The sequence below is a fragment of the Crocuta crocuta genome, unplaced genomic scaffold, assembly GCF_008692635.1.
Source record: "Crocuta crocuta isolate KB4526 unplaced genomic scaffold, BGI_CrCroc_1.0 scaffold222, whole genome shotgun sequence".
NCBI classification, from domain to species: domain Eukaryota; kingdom Metazoa; phylum Chordata; class Mammalia; order Carnivora; family Hyaenidae; genus Crocuta; species Crocuta crocuta.
Genome location: NW_027528806.1, coordinates 248,700 through 272,294, shown reverse-complemented (window position 1 = coordinate 272,294; position 23,595 = coordinate 248,700). Strand labels below are relative to the sequence as shown.

General features: G+C 39.2%; 2 protein-coding genes across 4 annotated transcripts; one reads left to right on the top strand and one right to left on the bottom strand.

Moving 5' to 3' along the window:
• Positions 1-4,836: 4,836 nt before the first annotated feature.
• On the bottom strand, positions 4,837-12,924 carry RAD1 (RAD1 checkpoint DNA exonuclease). Of its 3 annotated transcripts, none has more exons than XM_077755813.1 (6): positions 12,810-12,924; positions 11,639-11,903; positions 10,533-10,641; positions 8,654-8,912; positions 6,285-6,383; positions 4,837-5,961 (listed from the first exon to the last, which is right to left on the bottom strand). In XM_077755813.1, exons 2-6 carry the CDS (start codon positions 11,831-11,833, stop codon positions 5,778-5,780), a joined length of 846 nt encoding a protein of 281 aa, XP_077611939.1. In that variant the 5' UTR covers positions 11,834-11,903; positions 12,810-12,924; the 3' UTR covers positions 4,837-5,777. The 3 variants fall into 3 exon arrangements, with proteins under 3 accessions (XP_077611939.1, XP_077611938.1, XP_077611940.1); XM_077755812.1 differs by lacking the exon at positions 12,810-12,924 and adding an exon at positions 12,323-12,481; XM_077755814.1 differs by lacking the exon at positions 12,810-12,924 and adding an exon at positions 12,150-12,211.
• On the top strand, positions 12,601-23,145 carry BRIX1 (biogenesis of ribosomes BRX1). Its single transcript, XM_077755810.1, has 10 exons — positions 12,601-12,794; positions 15,569-15,680; positions 17,202-17,245; positions 19,177-19,247; positions 19,546-19,595; positions 19,910-19,983; positions 20,149-20,199; positions 20,341-20,442; positions 22,354-22,482; positions 22,731-23,145. Exons 1-10 carry the CDS (start codon positions 12,636-12,638, stop codon positions 22,998-23,000), a joined length of 1,062 nt encoding a protein of 353 aa, XP_077611936.1. The 5' UTR covers positions 12,601-12,635; the 3' UTR covers positions 23,001-23,145.
• The last annotated feature ends 450 nt before the right edge of the window (positions 23,146-23,595 follow it).

Genomic DNA, 23,595 nt, shown 5'->3' with positions numbered 1-23,595 from the left:
TATTCAGACAGATGCTTTTAGTTTCTTAGTGACTGGGGAGTCTAATACCATTAGTATTTCCCTTTTTATAACTCAAATTTTATTTTCTTCAGTTCTGGTTTTTAAAGAAGATTCTGCAATACCTAAGTAGTTTATTGGTGACCATTTTAATACACTGTTTGGAAATACTTTTAGTCATAATCTGTTTCAAGTCACTAAAACTGCCTTGTGAAGAAACGTTTGATCTGAAAACATTTGCCCTATTAGAGGCAGAAAGGGCTTTGATTCTTATAAATGAACTAGGGACAAGAGAGATTGGTTTGTTCAAGGTCAGCCTGGTGATTATAAAGCTGATTTCCTGAGTCACAGATGATTACTTTCCATCCCATTATGCTACCCCCAACCCCAAAGTGGATTCAAAAGGCTTGTTTTGTGGAAGGAATCTTAACCAAGGTTGTTTAAAAAAAAAAAAAAATCCTTACCTCCTGAACAAATGTCTGTCTAGGAAAAGAAAACAGCAATCTCAAATTATATTCCTTACTGTCGTCTTCACATATTCAGGGAGAAAAGAGAAATCAGATCCATGTGAGTTTTACAAAATAAAAAACTTGTTTCTCTTTTCATTGTTTCTGTTCCCTGAGCTGATTTAATGGCGCTCAAAGACTGTCTTTAGGGACCCAACATCTTGTATCCCTCAGTGCTTGGGAACCACATTTTGGTTCTTCATTCAAAAAATTATTTTGGGGGCGGGGCACCTAGGTGGCTCAGTCAGTTAAGTGTCCAACTTTGGCTCAGGTCATGATCTCACGGTTCATGAGTTCGAGCCCCGCACTGGGCTCTGTGCTGACAGCTCAGAGCCTGGAGCCTGCTTTGGATTCTGCATCTCCCCCTCTCTCTGCCCCTCCCCCACTCATGCTCTGTCTCTGTCTCTCAAAAATAAATTAAAAACATTTTTTAAAAATATTTGTCATTTGTTCAGTCTGTAAAACCTAATGATCAACCGATAGTCAAGATATGGTGGTGAGTAGTGTGCTGCAGGGGCCTGAATGCCTATGTACCAGTAGGCAGGTGCCTGGTCTATAAACTGGTTTTTCCTCCCGGCAGCTGCGTTCGGAATGCGTGCAGTTCAGCCCGCAGGACCACGGTCTCAGGCTGCAGCCCTGCCTGAAGGCTATGTCCCATTGACCTTTTCGGCAGTGCTTATGAACTGGTCACCGGTCTGCCATTGCTAATTTTAGCCCTGTCTGGAGATGGGCCTGCTGTTCTTACCCAGAATATTCTGCACTGACTAAAGCAGCCTCAGAAGAGTTGCTTCCATTTTCACATATCGAGATGAAAATGGATTTTCAACAATGACTGTGATAAAAACCAAAGTACCAGACAGAAGTGGTCATTTGGACTCCATTTTGTGTGGCACTAACAGTTTTAAAAATGTTACCACTTTGCGGGGCGCCTGCGGGGCTCAGTCGGTTAAGAGTCCGACTTCGGCTCAGGTCATGATCTCACGGTTCGTGGGTTCGAGCCCCGCGTCAGGCTCTGTGCTGACAGCTCAGAGCCTGGAGCCTGTTTCAGATTCTGTGTCCCTCTCTCGCTCTGCTCCTTCCCTGGTCATTCTCTGTCTCTCTCACTCTCTCAAGGATAAATAAACATTAAAAAAAATTTTTTAAAAAAAAGTTACTTTGGGAGACCCAAAAGTCTTAAGATCTCCAGACTGACAAACCTCTGTCAATAAAACAATAGCAGAAAGTGTAACTTTGTAAAATAAAATGTCACCATGTGATCTTGATATTGCATCTGAAATTAGTTTTAAATATTTAAATATATGCAGTGTTTGTCAGTGTAAGGTTGCTAATAGTCCATTTTCTGAGATTTTGATGTTAAAGTGTTTAATGAAATGGTGGTGATAATGAATGGTAGCTATGGCTTTAATATCCTCATATCTGAGAAAACAGTAAGTTGTTACTTATGTTGGTTCTAAAAGTTTTAAAATTTTGGTAGTCTGAACTCCTTGAGTTTTAAGAAACCACCTTGGAAATGTCAACACAGTAAAACTTAATATAAAGTGCATTCTCTCTTGGAAAACTGTAGATGAGAACTAAGCCACTTTCTGAACTCATTCAATTGGAACCAGCAATTTGGTAATTTACCCCAAACACTTGATGTTTCTAATAGACCTGAGTCAACAAAGTCATTCACAACTTTCAGATTCTTTTTAAATTATCTAACAGAAACTGAAATCTTTTTTTCTTAATTTTTTTACATTTATTTTTGAGAGACAGATTACAAGTGGGGGAGGAGCAGAGAGGAGGAGACACAGAATCTGAGGCAGGCTCCAGGCTCTGAGCTGTCAGCACAGAGCCCAATGCAAGGCTCGAACTCACAAACTGAGAGATCATGACCTGAGCCGAAGTCAGACGTGTAACCGACTGAGCCACCCAGGTGCCACAGAAACTGAAATCTGTGAGGTGGGTGAGGGTTAGCGATTTCCCTACAATCTCTACCAAATTAGAAAAAGAAGAAAAAAATCAAGCCTAGATCATACTGTCCCACATACAGACTTTAATACACGTGTCGGCAAGCATGCAAATGTTCGTGCAAACTGCTCTGTAAGGTCAGGGAAGCCTACCTCTCTGTTTTGGTAGTTCACCTACCACTTTCCACAAAAGGTCTGCTTAAGGCAAACTTGACAGTATCCCAGAAGTGAGACTGTCCTAATTTAGTCAGCAACAAGAAACCAGAAGTCCTTGGACAAGATGGCAGGAAGCCAGACCATTGAGGGGTCACACCTCAGGCATCAAGCCTCAATGTCCAGGTTACAAGCCTCACCAGACTCTTCCGTCCTTTTCCATGCAAAGGTGGGGAACTAACTATGCTTTAGCAATTTAGTCATTTCACATGTCCTGAATACCTCTAGTGTTACCAATGGGAGCCACTACTGTTATGTTACATTGATCGACAAGCTATTAATTTCAAAAAACCTCCCTCAAACATTACGAGTTATCGCAGTCTCTGGCGGTGACAGAGACAGGGACAGCAGCAGCGCTGGGAACAGCTCTCTATGGCATCTCTGTCCACTCCTGGAGTGGAAAGTCCAGGCTGGGGCTGCTGGTGGCCTTGGGGGTGCGCGAAACCTGACTAGTGCCTGGAAATACTACCGAGGACACAATTAGGAAAAGAGAAAATATTATACAGTTTCCCCAATTTCTCAGGACCCAGTAGCTTTTGTTCCGGGTGGGGCCAAGGGGAAGTCGGCGTGAGGACAGGTAAGGGAAGAAGGGGGTACTCTGTTCTGAAAAATTGCCCACCCTAAACTGTTAATGCCACCTGCTGCCCTTTCGGCAACTGTAACAAATGCTTTCTAGGACTACTTGATACACCATAGAAACTCTATGGCTTCTTATGAAAGTGATTGTGTTATAAGACTTAATTTTATTAGAAAAATAGAATTCAAAGTATTTTATTTTTATTTTGAATCATCAATTCCAGAGGGAAGCACAGTATCCTCAAACAGGGAAAGAAAAAAAAAACATTAAAAATGGAGAAAAATATTAACTTCACATGCCCTTACCAAGCACAATGAAAATAAAATGATAAACTGCAAAAAGGCAAAACTAATATAGGTCTTCAAAGTAAGATTATATTTTTTGTGTGTGACACGTGAAATCAATTTGTAGTCACCAAAGCATCGCAGTTCGCCTGAGGAAGCACTCCCCCTACTGGACTTTCAAGGGAACCTGAACAAGTGAATTCTTAAGGTGAGGAGAAACCACAAAATAGGAAACTCTTATTAAATCAGTACCTTGGTGGGTGATGTAGAAAGAATTACACTCATTAGCTTATGAATTCTAAATAGTTAAAGATAGGTGCAGCCAAAAAGACTGTCTTTAATGTGCAAAAATGTCAATCTTTCCCTATTAAACCGATACACATTTTAACTTCTTCACTGGTTCAACTTTTAAAAAGTACTTCAGATCAAGAGCAATTCAGAGCCTAGTAACTGAAATTAAATAGTGGCTAATAAGATGCTAAAAGTGGCTAATAAGAAATGGAGGTTCTTTCATCTGACGAATGTTTACTGAATAGGCACTCTTCTAGGCACAGTGAACAAAAACCAAAAGTAACTGCCCTATTTTAAAGGAAACTATAGGGGGCACCGGGGTGGCTCTGTTGGTCAAGTGTCCAACTTCGGCTCANCACTCTTTCACTCTCAAAATAAACTTAAATTTTTAAAAAGAAAAAATAAAGGAAAATTATAGTCTTTGAAATGCTGACTGATTACATATTTTCCTAATTACGTTTTAGATTTGTTCTGTTGTTGATGTAGATTCATTCATTTACTACCTCAGCATATACTTTACAAAACCCCACTCTTCGTACCTGCTGGCATGCTGAGATTACTTGGGGGACTTAGTAGGATCAGGTAGTCACTCTGGGCTAGATACCCAGAATCACCCCTGGGCCTGGGAACAGCGCCCACAGCTGTCCTGGGGATCATTTCCCTGAAGTGGTTTGCTGAACTACTCTCCAAACCAATTTCCTCTAATGCCAAGTGGCCAATTTTAAGGTAAGCATTCCAAATATATCCTTTTGATGATTATTCTGTGGTTCTTAGCCATTGATAACATAGGACATTTTTATGGGTGGGGAGGAGGGGGATCACAGGTCACAGTAGCTGGCATTAGTGGGGCCAGAGGCCAGGGAGGCTAAATGAATCCTGCAGTGGAATGAGTTTTTTTCCTGTGAAGAAGAACTGTCACATTCACAAAGGCCAACAGTGCTGTCCAACACGGAGCTGTTACCATGTGGTGCAGGAACTTTATTTTAGTTATGTATTTTTCTATTACAAAACAAGTCAGATAATTTTAGTATTGTATTTTATTAAATATTTACTTGCCATAAAAATTCATCAAAAACGACCCAAGAAAGTGCAAAATCACTTGATAACTGGTTTTCTACACCTTGGTTTGGATGAGAAAGTCTTATAAGCAAATGGAGGGTATCCGAGAAGTACTTACTACAGTACTTCATGCACTGAACAGCTCTGAGAAGAAATTCTGTTATTCTGAAGACTTAAATCTTGTTCATGGATTTCTTTAAAATGTATACTTTAAAGGCAAATCATATAATTACTCACACTTGTTTGGTAAAGCCTAAACTTCTGAGCATTTGGGAAGAAATCACATGTAAAAGCATTCACTTCAATGCAACTGAATGCTATTGATGCAAAACAAAACAAAACACCCATATCCTTCAAAAAAGTGGCTGAACGTGCATCCGACTTTCCTGGGGAAAACAATCGCAGCTACAGCCTGCCAGCCCACCCCTGGCGTCTCTGACGAGTCTCCAGGTACTGCTGACATGCTCAGTCCAGCACCACACTCTAAGGATCACTGCGTTAAGACAGTCTTCAGAAGTCAAACTAATAATTCATGCCCAGATGATGCTGCTTTTTCTAATAGTAAATAAATAAAAGAACATTTCAGGTATGGAATCATCAAACTTTACATCTTTAGATTCTTAAAATGTCCTTCTTGAATAGATTGTTCATCTTGGCTCAAAATGATTCCCATGAGTTCAAAAGACAGAACCAGAGGACCGGCCAGTACTGGGTGACCTATGACTGCATGAAAACATTTACTTACAAAATACACAGCAACTATTAGGGTACACGGACCTTGTTCCTATCTCCTCCATGCTTCTTTCTTTTAGAAAACCCAGTATCCTGGGGAGTAATATACCCAGACTGAGAATGTGACCGATCATGAATGTTCACATAGGTATCACAGCAAATACCATACTTAAGACTCTGATTCAGGGACTTCCTCGTCAGGGCAGCAGTAATATTCCACAAAACATATCTGTCCATCTTCATTTCTAATCATATACTGTAATGAGAGGAATCCTCGGTTATCTGTTCGAATAGACACCTTACATGATAGGACTAATGCCTTTGTAGAGGGCTTCAGTAAAGAAATCTTGTATCTGTAGAGGAGTAAATAAAAAGCTGTTATTTGGACACATTGAAAGCAGTGCTCATAACTCCCAAGTGAAGGACAAAAATGAGCCAAGAACTACCTAGTAGTAAATGTAAGAATAAAATCAAATACTTGTCAAATTTGCTAATATTTTTCATTTTAAAAATGTCATCCATTATCACCACCCCAAATCCCCAAGTAAACCCAGCAACGTACTATTTATATCGTTAGAATATCATACCTTTAGCAATAAATTGAAAGTTTTATAACATTTAATAGATATGTGGTCCTCAACCTCACCTTCATGACTAAGTATTATTAAGAACTGACCTGTTGACCTGGGTCTGATTACATTGAAATGATTCCATCAAATCAGAATCTTTGGGATAATCAAGGTGGGAGCTTCCTGCATTCCCAAAAGTAGATAACCTAGAGTAAAAAAAAAAAAAAAAAAAAATGAGCAACTCATTTATTCACTGGTCCAACAATAAGCCGCATAAGGATCCCAATAAAGACACCTCCTTGAAAAGCTCATTCGCGGGAGCACCTGGGTGGCTCAGTCCGTGAAGCGTCTGCCTTTGGCTCAGGTCATGATCTCACAGTTCATGGATTCGAGCCGCGCGTTGGGCTCTGTGCTGACAGCCAGCTCAGAGCCAGGAGCCTATTTCGGATTCTGTATCTCCCTCTTTCTCTGACCCTCCCCCTGCTCACGCTGTCTCTCTCTCTCTCTCTCTCACAGAAATAAATTTAAAAACTTAAAAAAAAAAGCGCTCATTCATGGAGTGAAACAGATATGTAAACAAATGGTGACGATTATGACAATCACAGTAACAAAGACCCCTGCAGGATGGTGTGGGAGTACAGCGGAACCAGCAACTAATAAACAGCTTTGGGAAAAAAAATCAATCACAAAAGGAATCCAGGGGTGTTTGCCTCTATTTCATTACCTTAGTTCTACTCTGATACTCATTTTTCTACATCCTTAAATCAGAAATAGGGGCGCCTAGTGGCTCAGTCAGTACGCATCTTGATTTTGACTCAGGTCATGATCTCACGGCTTGTGAGATTGAGCCCCGCGTCAGGTTCTGTGCTGACGGCGCAGAACCCGCTTTTTGCTCTCCCTCTTTCTCTGCCCCTCCCCCACATTCTCTTTTGCTCTCAAAATAAACAAACATTAAAAAAATAATATAAAAGGAGACAGTTGAAGAGTGATGGAAAACCCTGATGCACCTCATCTGCAAGCCTGGGATCCTGTTCCCTCTCTACTGCCACACCCAGCAATTACAGCTCTTCTGTTTCTATTTAGGCTGTTTCATGGCTTTCCTTATTTGGTAATATCAGCAGTTTGTGTGTAGACAATTTGTAAATGTTTACACGCTATTTAATCTGCAAGAGTCTACTGACCACTTGCTATGGGGTTAACAAGTCGGTAGGTACTACGTGGGCACAGACCTACGTGCTGGTCTTCCCCAGGTTCCATCTTGTCGCTCCTCTAACGTAACCTCCTCCTCTGAACCATCCCGCCCAGACTCCCATATCTAATTTTCTAGTCTAGACAGATCTCCTGAACTTCATATGTCCAACTACTCCTTAGTGTCAAAGACACCTTAAATTTAACAAAACCAGAAAGAAATTTCACCTCCTGGTTCCCCCCATACCAGAGATGAAAGATACCATGATCCATCTGGTTACTATGCGAAGATATCATATAAATGATGGTCCTCTGAAATATACTGTACAGGTGTCCAGAATATTAACTCATGTCACTGCTTATGGTTTCACTGATTTCCAGTTTGGTTAACATTTGAGCCAATCTTGGGCCAAATTTTTAACTGCCTAATGTCATGATAAGAGACTTCAGTTCTTCTAGAGTAGATGTAAAAAGAACAACTTATACCTCTCATTCATTATGCATTTAGCTCCTTTACTCTTTAATATTCTGATGTATTTCAAAAGAGAAGAAATATTTAAATCTTCCAAACTTATTCTAATCCTGAAAATTTCATAATTTGTTGGTTCAAAATATCAGGAGCAACCTGAAAGTTTTTGACATTGTGTTCCTGCTGAAAATTGCCCTCCCTCAGGAAGCTTACTTCAACTAATCATCCCTAAGTAGTCATGTACTGTTCCCTAAGAATCTGTGTATTGTTTTGGTACTTAATGGCATGCAATCCTGTTTCTTCTATGCTGTTTCACATATCTTCTCTTCACCTTGATTTTAAGCGGTTCCTTTCCAAAGTGTTTAAAAAGAAGAATATACACACAGTAGGTGACTAGTAGATAGTCAGTGAATGAACCAGGTATAGAAAACATCTGCTCCCTTTTGCATCCTGTACTAACTTGAAAGGGAAGAAAAAGAAATACCATATGATACGAACTCCTTTTCCAAAAGTTTATGCCCAAATTTTCCTCGTGATGTAACCTGATCTACAACAGTACAATGAAAAAACCATTAGTTTATGAAATAGGAGACTGGGCTACTGATCTATAAACCAACACTACATAACCATGAAGCTTTAAGTCGTGAATTCATCTTCCTGGACCTTAAGTTTCCTGATCTATAAAAATAAGAGTAAAAGCTCTCTAAAGATCTGAAAATTCTAGGAACCTGGATAATAAAAGTTCTGCATCCCAAGCAAATGTGTAAGTAGGGAGAGAGAGCAGACTACATGAGCTTTAATTGTGCTGTGTTCAAATACCTGAAATAAGGCTTGTCAGGAGACATGGTGATCTGCAGGATCTCACTCGTCATATCCAATTCGGAAAATGCTTCACGGAGCCCCTCTGACTGCAGAATAATTTTATTAATAACATTGGTGCTGCAGAAATCAAAATCCAGAGTCTCCTCAGGCTCCTGAGTATTGATTTTACAGACTGTCACCACCCCTCCTTCTTCCAGAAAGAGCATCAAAGGGTAACCATAACCTTGGTAACACATCCGCAGTGCAGTTAAAGTGCCTGCAATGGAAATAAATCGAAGGTTGAGCTTAGCTTTATAGTACAGGTTCAGCTTCTCCTTAAATAATACATAAAACTCCTGAAGATTATTTTATTCTGCCCAGTTTCTAGCACACATGTATCTCTTTAGAAGAAGGGATCCTATCTTCCCTGATGACGGTTATGTGTAGACAGTTCAAAAAATAACTAACAAAACTGGGAACCGGAACAAAATATAATGTAACTCTTTGAAATTGTCTTCCAACTTGCCAAAAACACCTCAGAAACAGCTTACTGATTTCATAGATCTACAATTTCAGTACGGAGAATCTGCATGGACCAATACTGCAAGTAACAGAATTACTGCAGAAGAAGCTGTGCTATTTCTCAAAGGTTCAATGCGTGCACGCAGCAGTGGCCTGCTTTCATGCCGTCTGCATTATAATGTCAGTGTACTCATTGTGACAAGGAATCAACCTTTTTTATTGGGAGATATTATTTATACTTTCTCAAATTTTAAGATCAAATTGGGAGAAAGAGAGGGTGGTTAATGGTGGTGTGGATTTTAACATTGCAAACCACTAGAGAGGAGGAGGAATAGGACAGGATATTTCAGGCTCCTTTCCCTTAGTGGATGGAGAGCCACAATGCGGAATGGGGGAAAGCAGATGCTTTTATGAAAAACCAGCTAGGGAAAGCTGCATTAGAAAACTGTACAATTAGCAATAACAGAATTTTTTTTTTTTTTAAAGTTTTTTTAAATGTTTTATTTATTTCTAGGAGAGAGAGAGAGAGAGACAGCGTGAGCAGGGGAGGGTCAGAGAGAGAGGGAGTCACAGACTGAAACAGGCTCCAGGCTCTGAGCTGGCAGTCAGTACAGAGCCCGACGCGGGGCTCGAACCCACGAACCGCGAGATCATGACCTAAGCGAAAGTCGGACCCTTAACCGACTAAGCCACCCAGGCGCCCCAGAATTGTTGATATAAAATGAAAATATATCTTCTAGAGAACCACAGCCTAATTTTCCCTAGATTATCTCCAGATTCCTTTCCTATGAAAGAAAATCATTCTTCTGGTGATTCCTTGTAGTCGTATATCCAGAGCAACTGAGTTCACTATTCCTAAAAAAATTAAATGTATAAATATTTTAAAAGAAAACATTTCAGAAAATAGATGATTTACAAACAGGGCTTAAGGAAATAAGAGCAAACAAATTTTGAACACAGTCAACTAGGAGTCAGGAGTGTTGGTTTGTTTTCTCTGCCACTAAACTGTGTGAATTCTGAACACGTTAGGGAAAAGAAGCAATACATGTTTCACACCTTCTCACAATGTTAAATAGAGATAATTAACACATATTCAGCCTTCTCTTGGTCAGTTCAAATTTAAAATCCCCAAAACTTTGTAAATTAAAAAAAGATTAATGTAAATATTTTTGCAAACATTTTGCAAATATTTGTAAAGAACCACAGCACACTTTCTATTAATATTGTGAAAAGTTAGGATCCATGATTGTGACCAATATAAAAGGAATCTGCAATTTCTAAGATACGTTTATTACTTCTAATGATGTTTCCTGTATTTTTCTGATCATTCTGTATAACACTTTTGTGTCATTATAATGATAATAAAATGGTTCACCTGGCATAGGACTTGATCCAAATATAGATAAACAGTCTAAAAGGACAGTTAAATTTATTCGAAAAGTAACAGACTCTTCCTGAACTATAAACTCTTGAAATATTCCAGCCTGTGAAAAAAAAGGAAACATGAAAATGCATATATATTAATGAAAACTCACACAGAAGGTTCTATATTTCACTTTCTATGTTTTAAAAATAACAATATTATTCTAATTCCATGAAAATTTCTGATTACCAATAAAAACATCTTAAGCTTTTTCAACTATTATCCATTAAATAATACTACTCAGTAGTTCAAAGTGTAACAGTGATTTCAGTACCATGCAAAACTTTATCAAGGGTCCTTTATCTAGTTTCGTTGATCTAAACTATCGTACACATGACTTATCCCTTGTCTCATTTTTATGCCTATCAATAGAGCTAAAGTCACTTGGAAAATAGCCAAACATTTGCATAAGTGATACTAGTTTTCTAATTTCTTTTGAGGACAGGAACCGGGTCTTATCCCTCTATATCTGAGATCACACTGCACATTTAGGTCTTATCCCTCTATATCTGAGATCACACTGCACATTTAGGTGTTCCAAAAAAATGCTGGAATAATTTTGAAATCCTATCTGAACCACAAAAATATAACTTTGTAAGAACAAACTTTCTATTATGACCAATAAAAGGGAAAAGCAAAGCAGTGGCCAAGAGCATTTACTCTGGAAACAAATGTTTGGGTTCTCATCCCAGCTCAGCCACTTGCCAACTCTGGCGCTGTTGGCAGATCACTTAAACTGTACCTCAGTTTCCTCACACATAAAATGGGAATAATAACAGAACCTACCTGATAGGACTATTGTATTAAATGAGGTTAAGTATCTAAAACACTCATAATAGTACCTGGCCCATAGTTTAGCTTAGTAAATTCTACACATTATTATTATTACTAACCATTATCTCTATAAAATGAGAAAAGAGTTTGCCAGGAGAGGGGAAGAATTCAAATAATGACATACTGCTCTCTAATTTAAATGATGTCTATTAAGCCTGTTGGAATTCATTAAACTGGGTGAATTATATCAAATGTCGTAGGCTTAAAGATGCCTACTTGCATACCTGAATAAAAGCATTTGCTTGCACACACTTTGCATTTTCCACTGTAACCTTGATTCCATTTTTTGTAGCGAAACAGGTAGCGTGTTCCCGGAAATGAATAGCCTTCAAGATCGTGGAGAGATTCCTAACGTTGTCAAGACTGGCCACTAAGCTGTAATCATTCTCATCTTGGATCTGTGGAGTTAGAAGGGGCATCGTCCACTGTACATTTGTCCCCAAGGGATGTTCCCAGTGCCAACACTTGCTGCTGCGGACCGCGAGACACCTGATGAGATAAGACAACAAAACTCCGGATCAATGTCGGCAAGGCCCGCGAAGTCAACCTGCGTCGGGGCGAAGCGGACGAGGCCTCGGCATTGAACTCAGCTGCACAGGGACTGGACCCACCTCTGGCCCTGTAACTCCGTAACTTTGGGGGGAAATTACACCTCTCTAAGCCCCGGTTTCCCGGTCTTTAATAAGGGCCCACGAACACAGGAAAAGTTGTGAACAACGGTAACAGGCAACTAACACGGTAGTTCTACTTGAGGCCAGTTTCGCCACGCCAGACTCGGGCTCCGTGTTCCCGCAGAGTCGGGTTTGGGCTGTCCGGCGCCCCCAGCCTTGCCCCTAACAGGAAAGGCGATGGAAGGCGGGCCCCAAGTCCTCGGAAGGTCCTCCCGTCCTGGGGCGCGGAAACTTTACCTCTGTGGCGGGGTCTGGACGCCCGAGAGCCCTTCGCAGCCAGGTCACCGGGGGAGCGAGCCTCGCCTCCCGGTTAGCTGGGCAGGAAGCGGAGCGGCTCCCGCCACTCTTTTCAGACCAGACAGCCACTTCGGCCACCGTCACCACAGAGTTAGCGGTGGCCTAGAGAGCCGCGAGTGCGTTACCAGAAACCGGAAAAAGGTACCATAGAGCCGGGGGACTGCAGAGCCGAGCGCACGGTATCATAGAGATCGGGAAGGGGAGCGAGCGGCGGAGCCGGAAGGAAAGCTGAGACAGAAGGAGATCGGGCAAGATGGCGGCGACCAAGAGGAAGCGGCGTGGAGGCTTGGCCGTTCAGGCGAAAAAGCCAAAACGGAACGAAACGGATGCCAAGCAGCCAGCTAAGCTGCAAGACATGGTAGAAGAGGCGGAGGAAGAGGAGAGAAACCGTATCCCAGGCCCCGTTTGCAAGGTAGAGAGGGCTTACCTCCTGGTTGCACCTGCGGCTGCGGCTCTACGCGCCTTCACGGGGCTCTCCACCAACTGACGAGAGCCCTGCTGATTTCGGAGTTGCCTGTTAGGCGAGCTCGGTCAGCTCTCCTCCCAATGGGACAGGGCGCCGCGCTTACAGCTCGCTCTCGTGCACGTGGCCGCCTTCCGGGAGGTGGCCGGCAGGGGAAGTGGGCCTGCTGCGGAACACTTAGTCGTTTTTAGGAAGCGACGTATGGGGTCCTCAGTCTCCGTGTTCTCTCCTAGTAACTTCATTTTTCCCCTTGCGGGTGGTATTACTTTTCCTTAAAGTTATTTCTCGCTGTTGAATATGTATTTCTCCCAGTGGTTAGTATCCCCTTATTCCGCCTTAGTTACTGGCCGTCAGGGACCCTAAAGCTTGTTTTGCAGTCCTTTGAAGAGATGCTCTCCTTGTGGCCTTTGACTTGTGTGATCAGGTCTTTAACTCTTCAGGAATGATGGAAGCTAGACCAGATGCAATGAATTTTTCTTGTATTCACATTTGCAATATGTCAGGCGTGGCACGAAGTTAGTTTTGCGTATTGCCAAACTAGAGTGTGACTCCTTTCTGAAGTGTTGGGAGTTTAGAAGGAAACTAATTCATGTAAGTTCATGGTTGTATTCAGAAGAAAGTGAACACAAGTTGTTGGGCCTAACGTCCATTCCTTAAGCTAGATCCAGTACTGTGGGGAGACAAAGATGGTCTTTGATTTTTTCCTCTTTTGATTCTGTTTCTACTTTCCTGACCCTTAGCATAGTACTCTAGCAGGTGGTAGGTGATAAGTGACTATATATGGTGGTGGCAAGGCATTAGGAAAAGAGTTAGCTCTGAGGGATAAAAAGTGCATTTAAATTCTAGCCCTGCAGTTAATTAGTTAATGGCCACAGTTTGAGCTCTATCCTCATCTGCAAATTAAGAGGAAGAAAATGTATTTCACTTTGTGAAGAATAAGCTGCACTTCTAGAAGATTTTCCGTAAATGTTAATGTACCCACTCTTCCCTTCAACTGAGAAGAAGTAGGATAGTATCTATGACCTGAGCCACAATGTGAGAAATTGTATGGAAGTTTGGAAGATAGAGGTTACTTTTAGGACAGTGAGGTCATGAAGGATTTAGATTTAGCCCTTGAGCTGGATCTCAAAGTACGGGCACAATTTCAGTATTCGATATTCAAAAATGAATGATCAGAGGCAGTGAAATGGAGGGAAAACGTTCAAAATTAAAGAAAATAGAGCCAGATTAACTTTGGTAGTGTTGATTTGGGGCAATAGTGAGGTAAAAATACGCATATGTTTTATAATCCAGTGTCAAAGTGATGTCATTTTGGAGTTTGCTTAGAAAATCCAGGGAGGTTAAGATGTGATTGAATCAGTGCTTTAAAAAGATTAAGCTATAGTCGGTCATACCCTATTGAAGAAACCCCTATCTGGGAAGGCTAGCCATTCAGGAGATTTAAGGTGATAAGGATTTACTGTGAATATGAGGCTCAGGACACTGAAGCAACCTGCCCAAGGTCACACAGTAGTGGCTCTCCTTACAATACACACATTTTTGGTATGTTTTTCAATTACTCCTAAGTTACTTCTCTGTAACCTAAGGGATGCCTTTGTAATAAAGGTGTTTAACTCAAAAAATAAAAAAAGATGGTTAGGATCTGAATGAGGGCACTGTGAATGGGAAGGGATTAAGAGTTGTTGCAAAGAGAAATCAGCAGCATTGAGGAGTGCTTGTGACATAGGAGAATGGGGCAAATAGATATTTCAGAGCCTGGGGGGATGGAAATGATGGCATCATGAGAAAAATAAACAAGAAATTTACTGTATTTAAGGCGTAGTATTCCTAGAGTTGAATTTAAGGTATTAAGTCAAATACTTGGTATTAGGAGTGGGGAGAGGAGAGTTCCTTACCTTTCTATAGATATGACAATTGAAGCTATGGAATGATTATGAGAACTCTGTCCTGGAAAGAACAAAAATAAAAAGAGGGCTAGGAAAGAGTCTGGAGTCAGGAGGAGGAATTGGAAAGATGGAAGAAGAAAAACCAAAAGTGAGGAAAGTCAGAGCATTTCTGGGAGGCAGCCATGGTCGGTGAATTCCTCCGGGAGAGTGTCAAGATTGTTTGGCCTGCTACCTGGAAGCTTTTTATGAATCTTTTTGTGTCTCTCTACTCACCTTATATACAAGGAGTTAATTTTTTTTTTTTTTTTAGTAGTTAACTAAATCAAGAATCAAGAGCTACCTTTAGCTTGCTTCTTTAGATAGGGGATCTAAATTTTGTCTGTTAGATAAAATGGGGACTTTTGTTTCCTTTTTTGGCTCTTCCCATGATGCCATGATGCTTTGCCATTTCTGTCCTGTATGACAGATACATAGTGGTTATCTAAATAAGGATTTCATGCTGTTCTTGCCTCCATGTCTTTACTGATTTGCTTGCTTGTTGACAGTCTTCCCTGACTCCTGGTAGGAACCTAGTAAATATAAGTTAATACTAAAGTTCTCTTGTGAAAGGAATATTGACTAGGGAGTTCATTCTGATTTCAGCAGTGAAAAGATTCTAGAGCGAAACATGTCAGTTCTTTGAATTACACACATGGGAGAGAGGCAGAATTAGGGATGTAGTCTTGATACATTGGAGGATGGTGGAGTATTAACTGGATGCTTTTAAAGCTATCATGAAAAAACAAGGTAGCTTCAGTAAGAGATTTAAAAATCTTCACATTTCCTTTTTTCTTTCAGGGCAAGTGGAAAAATAAGGAGCGGATTCTTATCTTTTCTTCTAGAGGAATAAATTTCAGAACAAGACATTTAATGCAAGACTTGAGAATGTTGATGCCTCATTCTAAAGCAGGTGCCTTTATATCCTACATTTTAAAAGTTCTTAAATACATTTATGTGTTTTTACTTTCAATCACTGTTCAACCTTGTCATTTGTTCAGCCTTAGGTAAAGAACTAAGCCATCTCAGAAGTTCATCTTTTCAGTGACAGGATTTTTCCAGTTAACACTTTGTTAGAAATTCTTTGCAAAATTCATTAAACATTTCCTTCACTTTCTTAGATATTAACCTATTAAGTATCAAAACGGTGTTTGAGGGTCCAGGAATGCCTTCCTTGTAATGCTCTCAAAGGTTACAAGCTAGTTTGTCCTCCTGAATAATTCAGGACTGCCATGTATTGCTATCTGCAGGTTTTTTTTCCCTAAGTGTTCTTGGAATTCCTGGGTGGCTCAGTTGGTTAAGCATCTGACTCTGTTTCGATTTCGTCTCTTGGATCGAGCCCCATGTCCAACTCTGCGCTGGCAGAGCAGACCCTGCTTGCGATTCTCTCTCCCTATCTGTCTCTGCCCCACTCATGCCCACGATTGCTCTCTCTCTCGCTCTCAAAATAAATAAACTTAAAAAAACTGTTCTTATTAAGAAGTTAATAGACTGGAGTAGGATTTGAAGCACCTTTAATTTGGGGCTTAGCCTACTTCTAAATGCCAAGATAGTCTTTTTAGCAATGATGTGTCCTGCAGCCAGGTGAAGCTGTAACCTTAGACATGTGGCACTACCACCATGCAGCTGCTTCTGTGTCTGTGTCAGAGGGCGCTTTTGGCTCTAATTCTAGGTAATAGCTTTGTTTCTTAGACCACTGTTTCTCAAACCCGGGTCTGTTGTTATATCTTCATATCTCTAAAACTAACAAGAGATTTAATTTATATTGTTTTTTTCTGTGATCTAAAACAGTTTTTTTTTATTTCAGTCTGTCTTCTTTGACAACTATGATTCAAGATTGAGAGAAAGTTTTCTACAGTTCAGATTTTAGTTTCTTCAGTGAATGTTCCTAGTTCCTTCAGTGAATGCAATCCTAGAACATAGTCTTTGTGAGAATGTTTCCATATTTGAAAGGGACTTAAAGAATATCTGAAGTTGATGAGAAACACTGCTAAGATCATAGTTTATGATGCTTGAGGACTATTTTTAATCAGTCATTTTTATAAAAAGTGAATATTTTTTAAAAAGTCATGTATTTTTAGATCTAATAATTTTGAAAAGTAATAAAAGATGGGGTGCCTGCATGGCTTGGTTGGTTAAGCATCCAACTTTGGCTCAGGTCATGATCTTACGGTTCGTGAGTTCAAGCCCCGTGTCAGGCTCTGTGCTGATAGCTCAGAGCCTGGAACCTGCTTCAGATTCTATTTTTCCCTTTCTCTCTCTGTGCCTCGCCCGCTCACACACTGTCTCTTTCTCATACTCAAAAATAAAATATTTTTTAAAAAAATTATTCTCTTTTAAACTGAAGATTGTAAAAATAGTACTTTTTTAGAAAGAGTGTGTGTGATTTGTTTGAAATAGCTTTGAAATCTTACTTTCTTTATTCTTTTTATAGATACGAAAATGGATCGTAAAGACAAGTTATTTGTCATTAATGAGGTAATTTTAGATAGTAATTCAAGTAAACTATTCTGGGAACTCTAGGAACAATATTTTGAAACACTAAAGATAGTTCATTTAAAGAATAATCAGTTATTCAGTGACTTTTAAATTGTTTTGTAAAAGATACTTGGACAAATATTATTAACTCTTCAATAATCTGCCTTACAAATTTTTATAACCTCACTGTCTATATCTCACACTTTAGTGCTTCAGTATGTATTATTTCTTGATCATTCTTACATTTGTCTTATCTCACCAAACATACTGAAATTTTTGAAAGACAGGGATAATATCTTATTCTTTTTTTTTCTCATGTACAGTACAGTGCTAGATTCACAGTAGTTACCTGTTGAAAAAAACTATCAACATGTACAAAATTTAAAAAAACTGTTAATTATTTTTAAAACCACACATTTTAAAAAGTATTTTGTCAGTATCAAAAGTGAAACACATGGTATTTGCTCTTAAGATACTACAAATTAGTAATAGGTTAATTTTCAGAGTATTGTTGAAGATACTGAGCTTACATCTTAAAGCACATTTTTAAAAATTTAGAAGAATTGTTTTCAGATAATTTTCTTTCACTGTTAGAAAGGTTTGTTTTATTCATTTAGCACAGATATTTGAATCTCTGCTATATATTCTAGTGCTGTAGAAACGGTTAAACAAAACAACACCCCAGTGATCCAGTGGGATCCACATTCTAATTTGGGATTCTGTCCATGAACAAGTAATTTCAAGGGAAGATAGGTGAAAAACACGGTGAGTTTCCAGCAACTGAGGCTTGACTGGAAAACAGTTAACTTAGTGTTATTGTTTGTTCTAAGGCCAATAAGAAACAAAAGCATTGGACCTACGACTTTCTTTAAGTTATTAGGTTAAAAGTCTCAGGTAGTTGAGAGTTGATGGGTATATGCAGATTTATGAATATTACAGTAATAGAAACCTTCCAGGTGTTGAAGTTCAATTCAACTATATTTCTGTCTTTCACCAGTCCCTTAATGATTTTACAAAACTAAATCACAAAAATAATGTTATAGGATAGTACAGATGAAGAAGAAAAATCTTAAATTTCTTGAGCTTTAAATCAAAACACTGAAGAGTTAAAAATAACCAGGGGCACCTGGATGGCTCAGTTGGTAAAGCGTTCCAAACTCAGCTCAGGTCATGATCTCACAGTTTGAGTTCAAGCCCCACTTCAGGCTCTGTGCTGACAGCTCAGAGCCTGGAGCCTGCTTCAGATTCTGTTTGTCCCATTCTTTGCCACTCCCACACTCTCACTATGTTTCTCTCTCAAAAATAAGCAAATATTAAAAAAGATTAAAGTAACCATCATAGGGGTGCCTGGGTGGCTCAGTCGGTTGAGTGTCTGACTCTTGATTTTGGCTCAGGTCATGATCCAGGGTTGTGAGATCGAGCCCCACATCAGGCTTTGTGCTGAGCTGGAGCATGCTTAAGATTCTCTCTCTGCCCCTCTCCCCCACATGTGCACTCACTCTCTCTCTCTCAAATAAAAGTAATAATAAAAATAGCAGTTGTAAAGGATGTATTGGTTCTTTAAGGACTGTATTTTCCTAAGATCAGTGAGGCTAACACTAGCGTGCTTTATCCCTAGGGTATCTTTTTTTTTTTTTTCCTCACTCTGCGTAGGTTGTACCTGGAGTATGGTTGGAAGAAGAGGATGCCATTAAGCAGAGGAGAGGCCAGAGTATCTAGTTTACCTCAGGCAGAATACCTAAGAGGAACTTTAAATGGGTTTTTTTTTTTTAGTTTGTTTTTTGTTGTGGTGAATTTACCTAGATTCAGACCTTTGTAGCCTGTTAGTCTGCCTAAGTATTTTTGGAGGAATCTAGATATTAATTGCATTGAATTGCTTTTGTTCTCATTTTTATTGTCTATTTCATTTTTCTATACTTTGCTCTCTTTAGGTTTGTGAAATGAAAAACTGCAATAAATGTATCTATTTTGAAGCTAAGAAAAAACAGGATCTCTATATGTGGTAAGAGTATGTATTAAGTAAGATTTTGGTGGAACTGTTCTTATAAATGGATTATTATTTGTATTTCTTAGGTTATATATGTCTTTCAGTCTTTTATGTGAAAAGACTCTTTTATGTAAAAGTCTTTTATGTAAAAAGACTTGCTCCAGGGGATGAAGCAAACTCATTTGATTCGATGAAAGTCAAAACTTTTAAAGAAAATTAAATGTGCACATTATGATGTTTTTTAAACCTTGAGGTAGTAAGAATTTACTACATTCTAAATTCTAATTAGTTGAAAAAACTCCATATTTTTCAGGCTTTCAAATTCACCTCATGGACCATCTGCTAAATTCCTTGTTCAAAATAGTAAGTTGACTCCATTTAAGATTTTTTTAATGTTGGGGCTCCTGGGTGACATAGTCGGTTAAGCGTCCGACTTCGGCTCAGGTCATGATCTCATGATTCGTGGGTTCGAGCCCTGTGTTGACAGCTAGCTCAGAGCCTGGAGCCTTTTGCGGATTCTGTGTCTCCCTCTCTCTCTGACCCTCCCCTGCTCAAGTTGTCTCTCTCTCTCTCAGAAATAAATAAAAACATTTTAAAAAAAAAAGATTTTTTTAATGCAAAATTCGCTCTTTTGGGATAATTGTACTAATAACTTTTTGTTGTCATAATTTTTCTAGTTCATACCCTAGCTGAACTAAAGATGACTGGAAACTGTTTGAAAGGTTCTCGGCCCCTTTTGTCTTTTGACCCTGTAAGTTTCTCATTTAGTGTATGAGGTCTGATTTCATTATTTTGCCTGGTTGTTTTTTCGTGGATATGGTTATGTAATTCAATTGAGTTAAAAGACTTGAAAAAACCCACAATTTTAAACAAAACACTGTTGTCAAATAATATGTTCACTTTATTTTTTTTACAGGCTTTTGATGAATTACCACATTATGCTTTGTTAAAAGAACTCTTAATTCAGGTAAATATCATTTTAGAAAGTATTTTTAGTAATATAAATGAGTGTCTCCTTTGGACTTTTTGTTAATTTAGCTATCTAAAACATTACATGGAATGTGGTAGAATAAGAAACTAACGGCACTTATTTTTATCTTTATACTAGATCTTTAGTACACCCCGGTATCATCCCAAAAGCCAGCCATTTGTGGACCATGTATTTACTTTCACCATTTTGGATAACAGGATATGGTTTCGGAACTTCCAGGTTAGCTTTGATTAAATTTTAATTATACTTTGAAATGAAGTAGGATACATAATGTTTGTGAAAATGCAAATAAGTCCTTTTGTCTGAAATAGCTTTTTGCCTCCACACACTTGTAGCAGTTAACTACTGTCTCATACTTTACCTCCTTCTCTGCCTATTTCTTTTCACGGCTATCAGTTGATTTGGAGTAAGGTTTTTCTAACAAGCAACTATATATTGAGGAAAATATGTTTCTCTCCAGAGGTTGGAATCTGGGGACGGAGGGTGTTAAGACTTAGAAAAAATGATCTCTGTAGAATTCATTCATTGAGAACTGTAAGATTCTGTGAATCATACAGTACCTTGTTTAGGAGAGGTGATTCTAGAAATTTTGAAGCAAGAGTTTCGCAGGATGATAAATCTGCAGCAAAGTAGAGAAGTAGAAAGAAGAGCAAGACCATTTTAGACAGCATTAAAAGTAACCTAGGCTGTTTTTTGGGCACCTGGGTGATTCAGTTGGTTGAGCGTCCAGCTTTGGCTCAGGTCATGATCTCCCAGTTCATGGGTTCAAGCCCTGCATCCAGCTCACTGCTATCAGCACAGAGCCTGCTTTGGATCCTCTGTCCCCACTTCCATCCCCACCCCAGACCCTCCACCTGGTTGCTCTTTCTTTGAAAAAATAAAAAGCATTAAAAGAATATTTATGGGGTGTCTGGCTGGCCCAGTCGGTTATGCATCTGACTTTGGCTCAGGTCATGATCTCACAGTTCATGAGTTAGAGCCCCACATTGGGTTTGCTGCTATCAGTGCAGAGCCTGCTTCATACCCTCTCTGCCCGCTCATGCACTCTCTTTCTCAAAAAAATTTTTTATTAATTTAATTTTTTTATGTTTATTTTTGAGAGAGACAGAGCACAAGGAGGGGAGAGTCAGAGACACAGAATCCCAAGCAGGCTCCAGGCTCTGAGCTGTCAGCAGAATTGCTCAACAGAGGGCTTGAACTCTTGAGCCATGAGATCCTGAGCTGACACTTGACACTTAACTGACTGAGCCACCCAGGTGCCCCTCAAGAAAAATAAAGTAACCTAGGCTGTTTTCTGCATTGTTGTTCTATTAGATACCTTGCAGTGTGCGTTAAACATACCCCTTAACCTCTGAGAACAGACAAACCTGAACCAACAGTGTTACTATTTGTAGCTCAGAAGTTGCCTCTTAATTCAACAATCAGCAACCATTCAAAAATAAATCTGGACATGTATCCTTTTATCTTTTTATATACCTTTTAATGTAATTTGAATTAGATGTATAAATACAACTTAGGGGCTGGCTTAAATTTTAAATCTTTTTATTTTTTTTATGTTTTATTTATTTCTGAGAGAGAGAGAGGCAGCATGAACAGGGGAGGGTCAGAGAGAGCGGGAGATACAGAATCTGAAACAGGTTCCAGGTTCTGAGCTAGCTGTCAGCACAGAGCCCAATGCGGGGCTTGAACCCACAAACTGTGAGATCATGACCTGAGCCAAAGTCGGATGCTTAACTGACTGAGCCACCCAGGCGCCCCATGGCTTAAATTTTAAAAGGGTTCCCCATCGGGTGCTTTAATACGTTTTATTACAGTGGCTGTGTTTTAAAAATTTATTTAACCACAGTTTTTCAAGAATACGTGCATTGTGAGAAGCCAGATAAAGACCAAATTGTAATTACTCAGTTTTAAAAGAACACACTGAAAAAAATGTTAATATTTTCCCATGACAATTACCTGTAACTAGTAATATATTTCAGAGAATACCGATAATTTGGCCAAGTTTGCACTTCTACTCTAATTTAATTGGCTCTCACTTCTTTTAGGCATATTCTTAATGAGGTTATAGCCAGGGTAACTTTTAGAAAGAGTAGATCCAAACCAAAATGAAATGTTTCCTTTTTATTAAAGATCATAGAAGAAGATGCTGCTCTTGTAGAAATAGGACCTCGTTTCGTTTTAAATCTGATAAAGATTTTCCAGGGAAGTTTTGGAGGACCAACTTTATATGAAAATCCTCACTACCAGTCACCAAACATGGTAAGCTATTTTTGTTGTTTACTTGGGTCCTCAGTGCCCCAGAGAACTCTGGCCAAAATAATTTTGTCAAGTGATTTCTGTTACTATGAAACTTTATTTGGCTTTTGCTGCTTACAGCCTTGCAGATTACTGCTATTTTTTTAATGACATGAGTGCAGGGAAAATCCGATTCATAAGTGAATGTCCTCACCATCTATAATGTTTATTTTTAGTTTGAAAGTGTCTTATGGAGTTTTTTTTGTTTTTAGCATCGGCGTGTCATAAGATCCATCACAGCTGCAAAATACAAAGAGAAACAACAGGTGAAAGATGCACAGAAAATGAAAAAGAAAGAACCAAAGACAGTTCTGCCACATGATCCCACTGCAGATGTGTTTGTCATACCAGCTGAAGAAAAGCCGGTAGAAATACAGTGGGTAAAACCAGAGCCGAAAGTTGATTTGAAAGCAAGAAAGAAAAGGATTTACAAAAGGCAAAGAAAATTGAAACAGAAGATGAACAGTGGGAATGCAAAATGAATCAGTGGATAACTGACTTTTCAGTAATTTTGTATTTATTTTGTATTCAATGTGTAAATACTTTTATTATCCCGGACTACCTTAGACCTCATTAGTGTGACATTTAAGACAAAGAAAAACCAAATTAAATTTGTGGCTTCAGTGATGTGTATGTTTTTTCTAAATATCCCCAGAACTTATCAGTTAATTTCTGTGTTTCTTTTCAGAGCTTGTTTGGTATTACTAAAAATTTAGCACACTTAAGGTTTAGGCTTGCTTTCTTGGATTAAAATATGGGGGTTAGCAAAGCTGAAATTGAAACAGATTTATTGGGTAATTGTTACTTGTAATACAATGTATCAGGCACTTTGAGAGCTTAGTTTTGGATGGGAAAGTGCAGGTAGACTGGTAGGAAGGAAAGCATCTTATGGAAGTTGTAGTCACTGAGTCCCCAAATAATGAAGCCTTGAATCTCTGATCTTGTTTTCTTACCTCAAGAAAGAGTACAATAAAAATTCTTAGGTTTTGGGGCACCTGGGTGGCTCAGTCGGTTAAGCGTCCTACTTCGGTTCAGGTCATGATCTCACAGTTTATGAGTTCGAGCCCCGCATCGGGC

Coding starts and splice junctions, on each gene's coding strand:
- RAD1 (XM_077755813.1), bottom strand. CDS start 11,833: ATGCCCCTTCTAACTCCACAGATCCAAGATGAGAATGATTACAGCTTA. Junction 10,642..11,638: donor AAGCAAATGCTTTTATTCAG/GTATGCAAGTAG, acceptor TTTTTTTCACAG/GCTGGAATATTTCAAGAGTT. Junction 6,384..8,653: donor CCTGACAAGCCTTATTTCAG/GTATTTGAACAC, acceptor TTTTTACTCTAG/GTTATCTACTTTTGGGAATG.
- BRIX1 (XM_077755810.1), top strand. CDS start 12,636: ATGGCGGCGACCAAGAGGAAGCGGCGTGGAGGCTTGGCCGTTCAGGCG. Junction 12,795..15,568: donor TCCCAGGCCCCGTTTGCAAG/GTAGAGAGGGCT, acceptor TTTTTCTTTCAG/GGCAAGTGGAAAAATAAGGA. Junction 15,681..17,201: donor GATGCCTCATTCTAAAGCAG/GTGCCTTTATAT, acceptor TTCTTTTTATAG/ATACGAAAATGGATCGTAAA.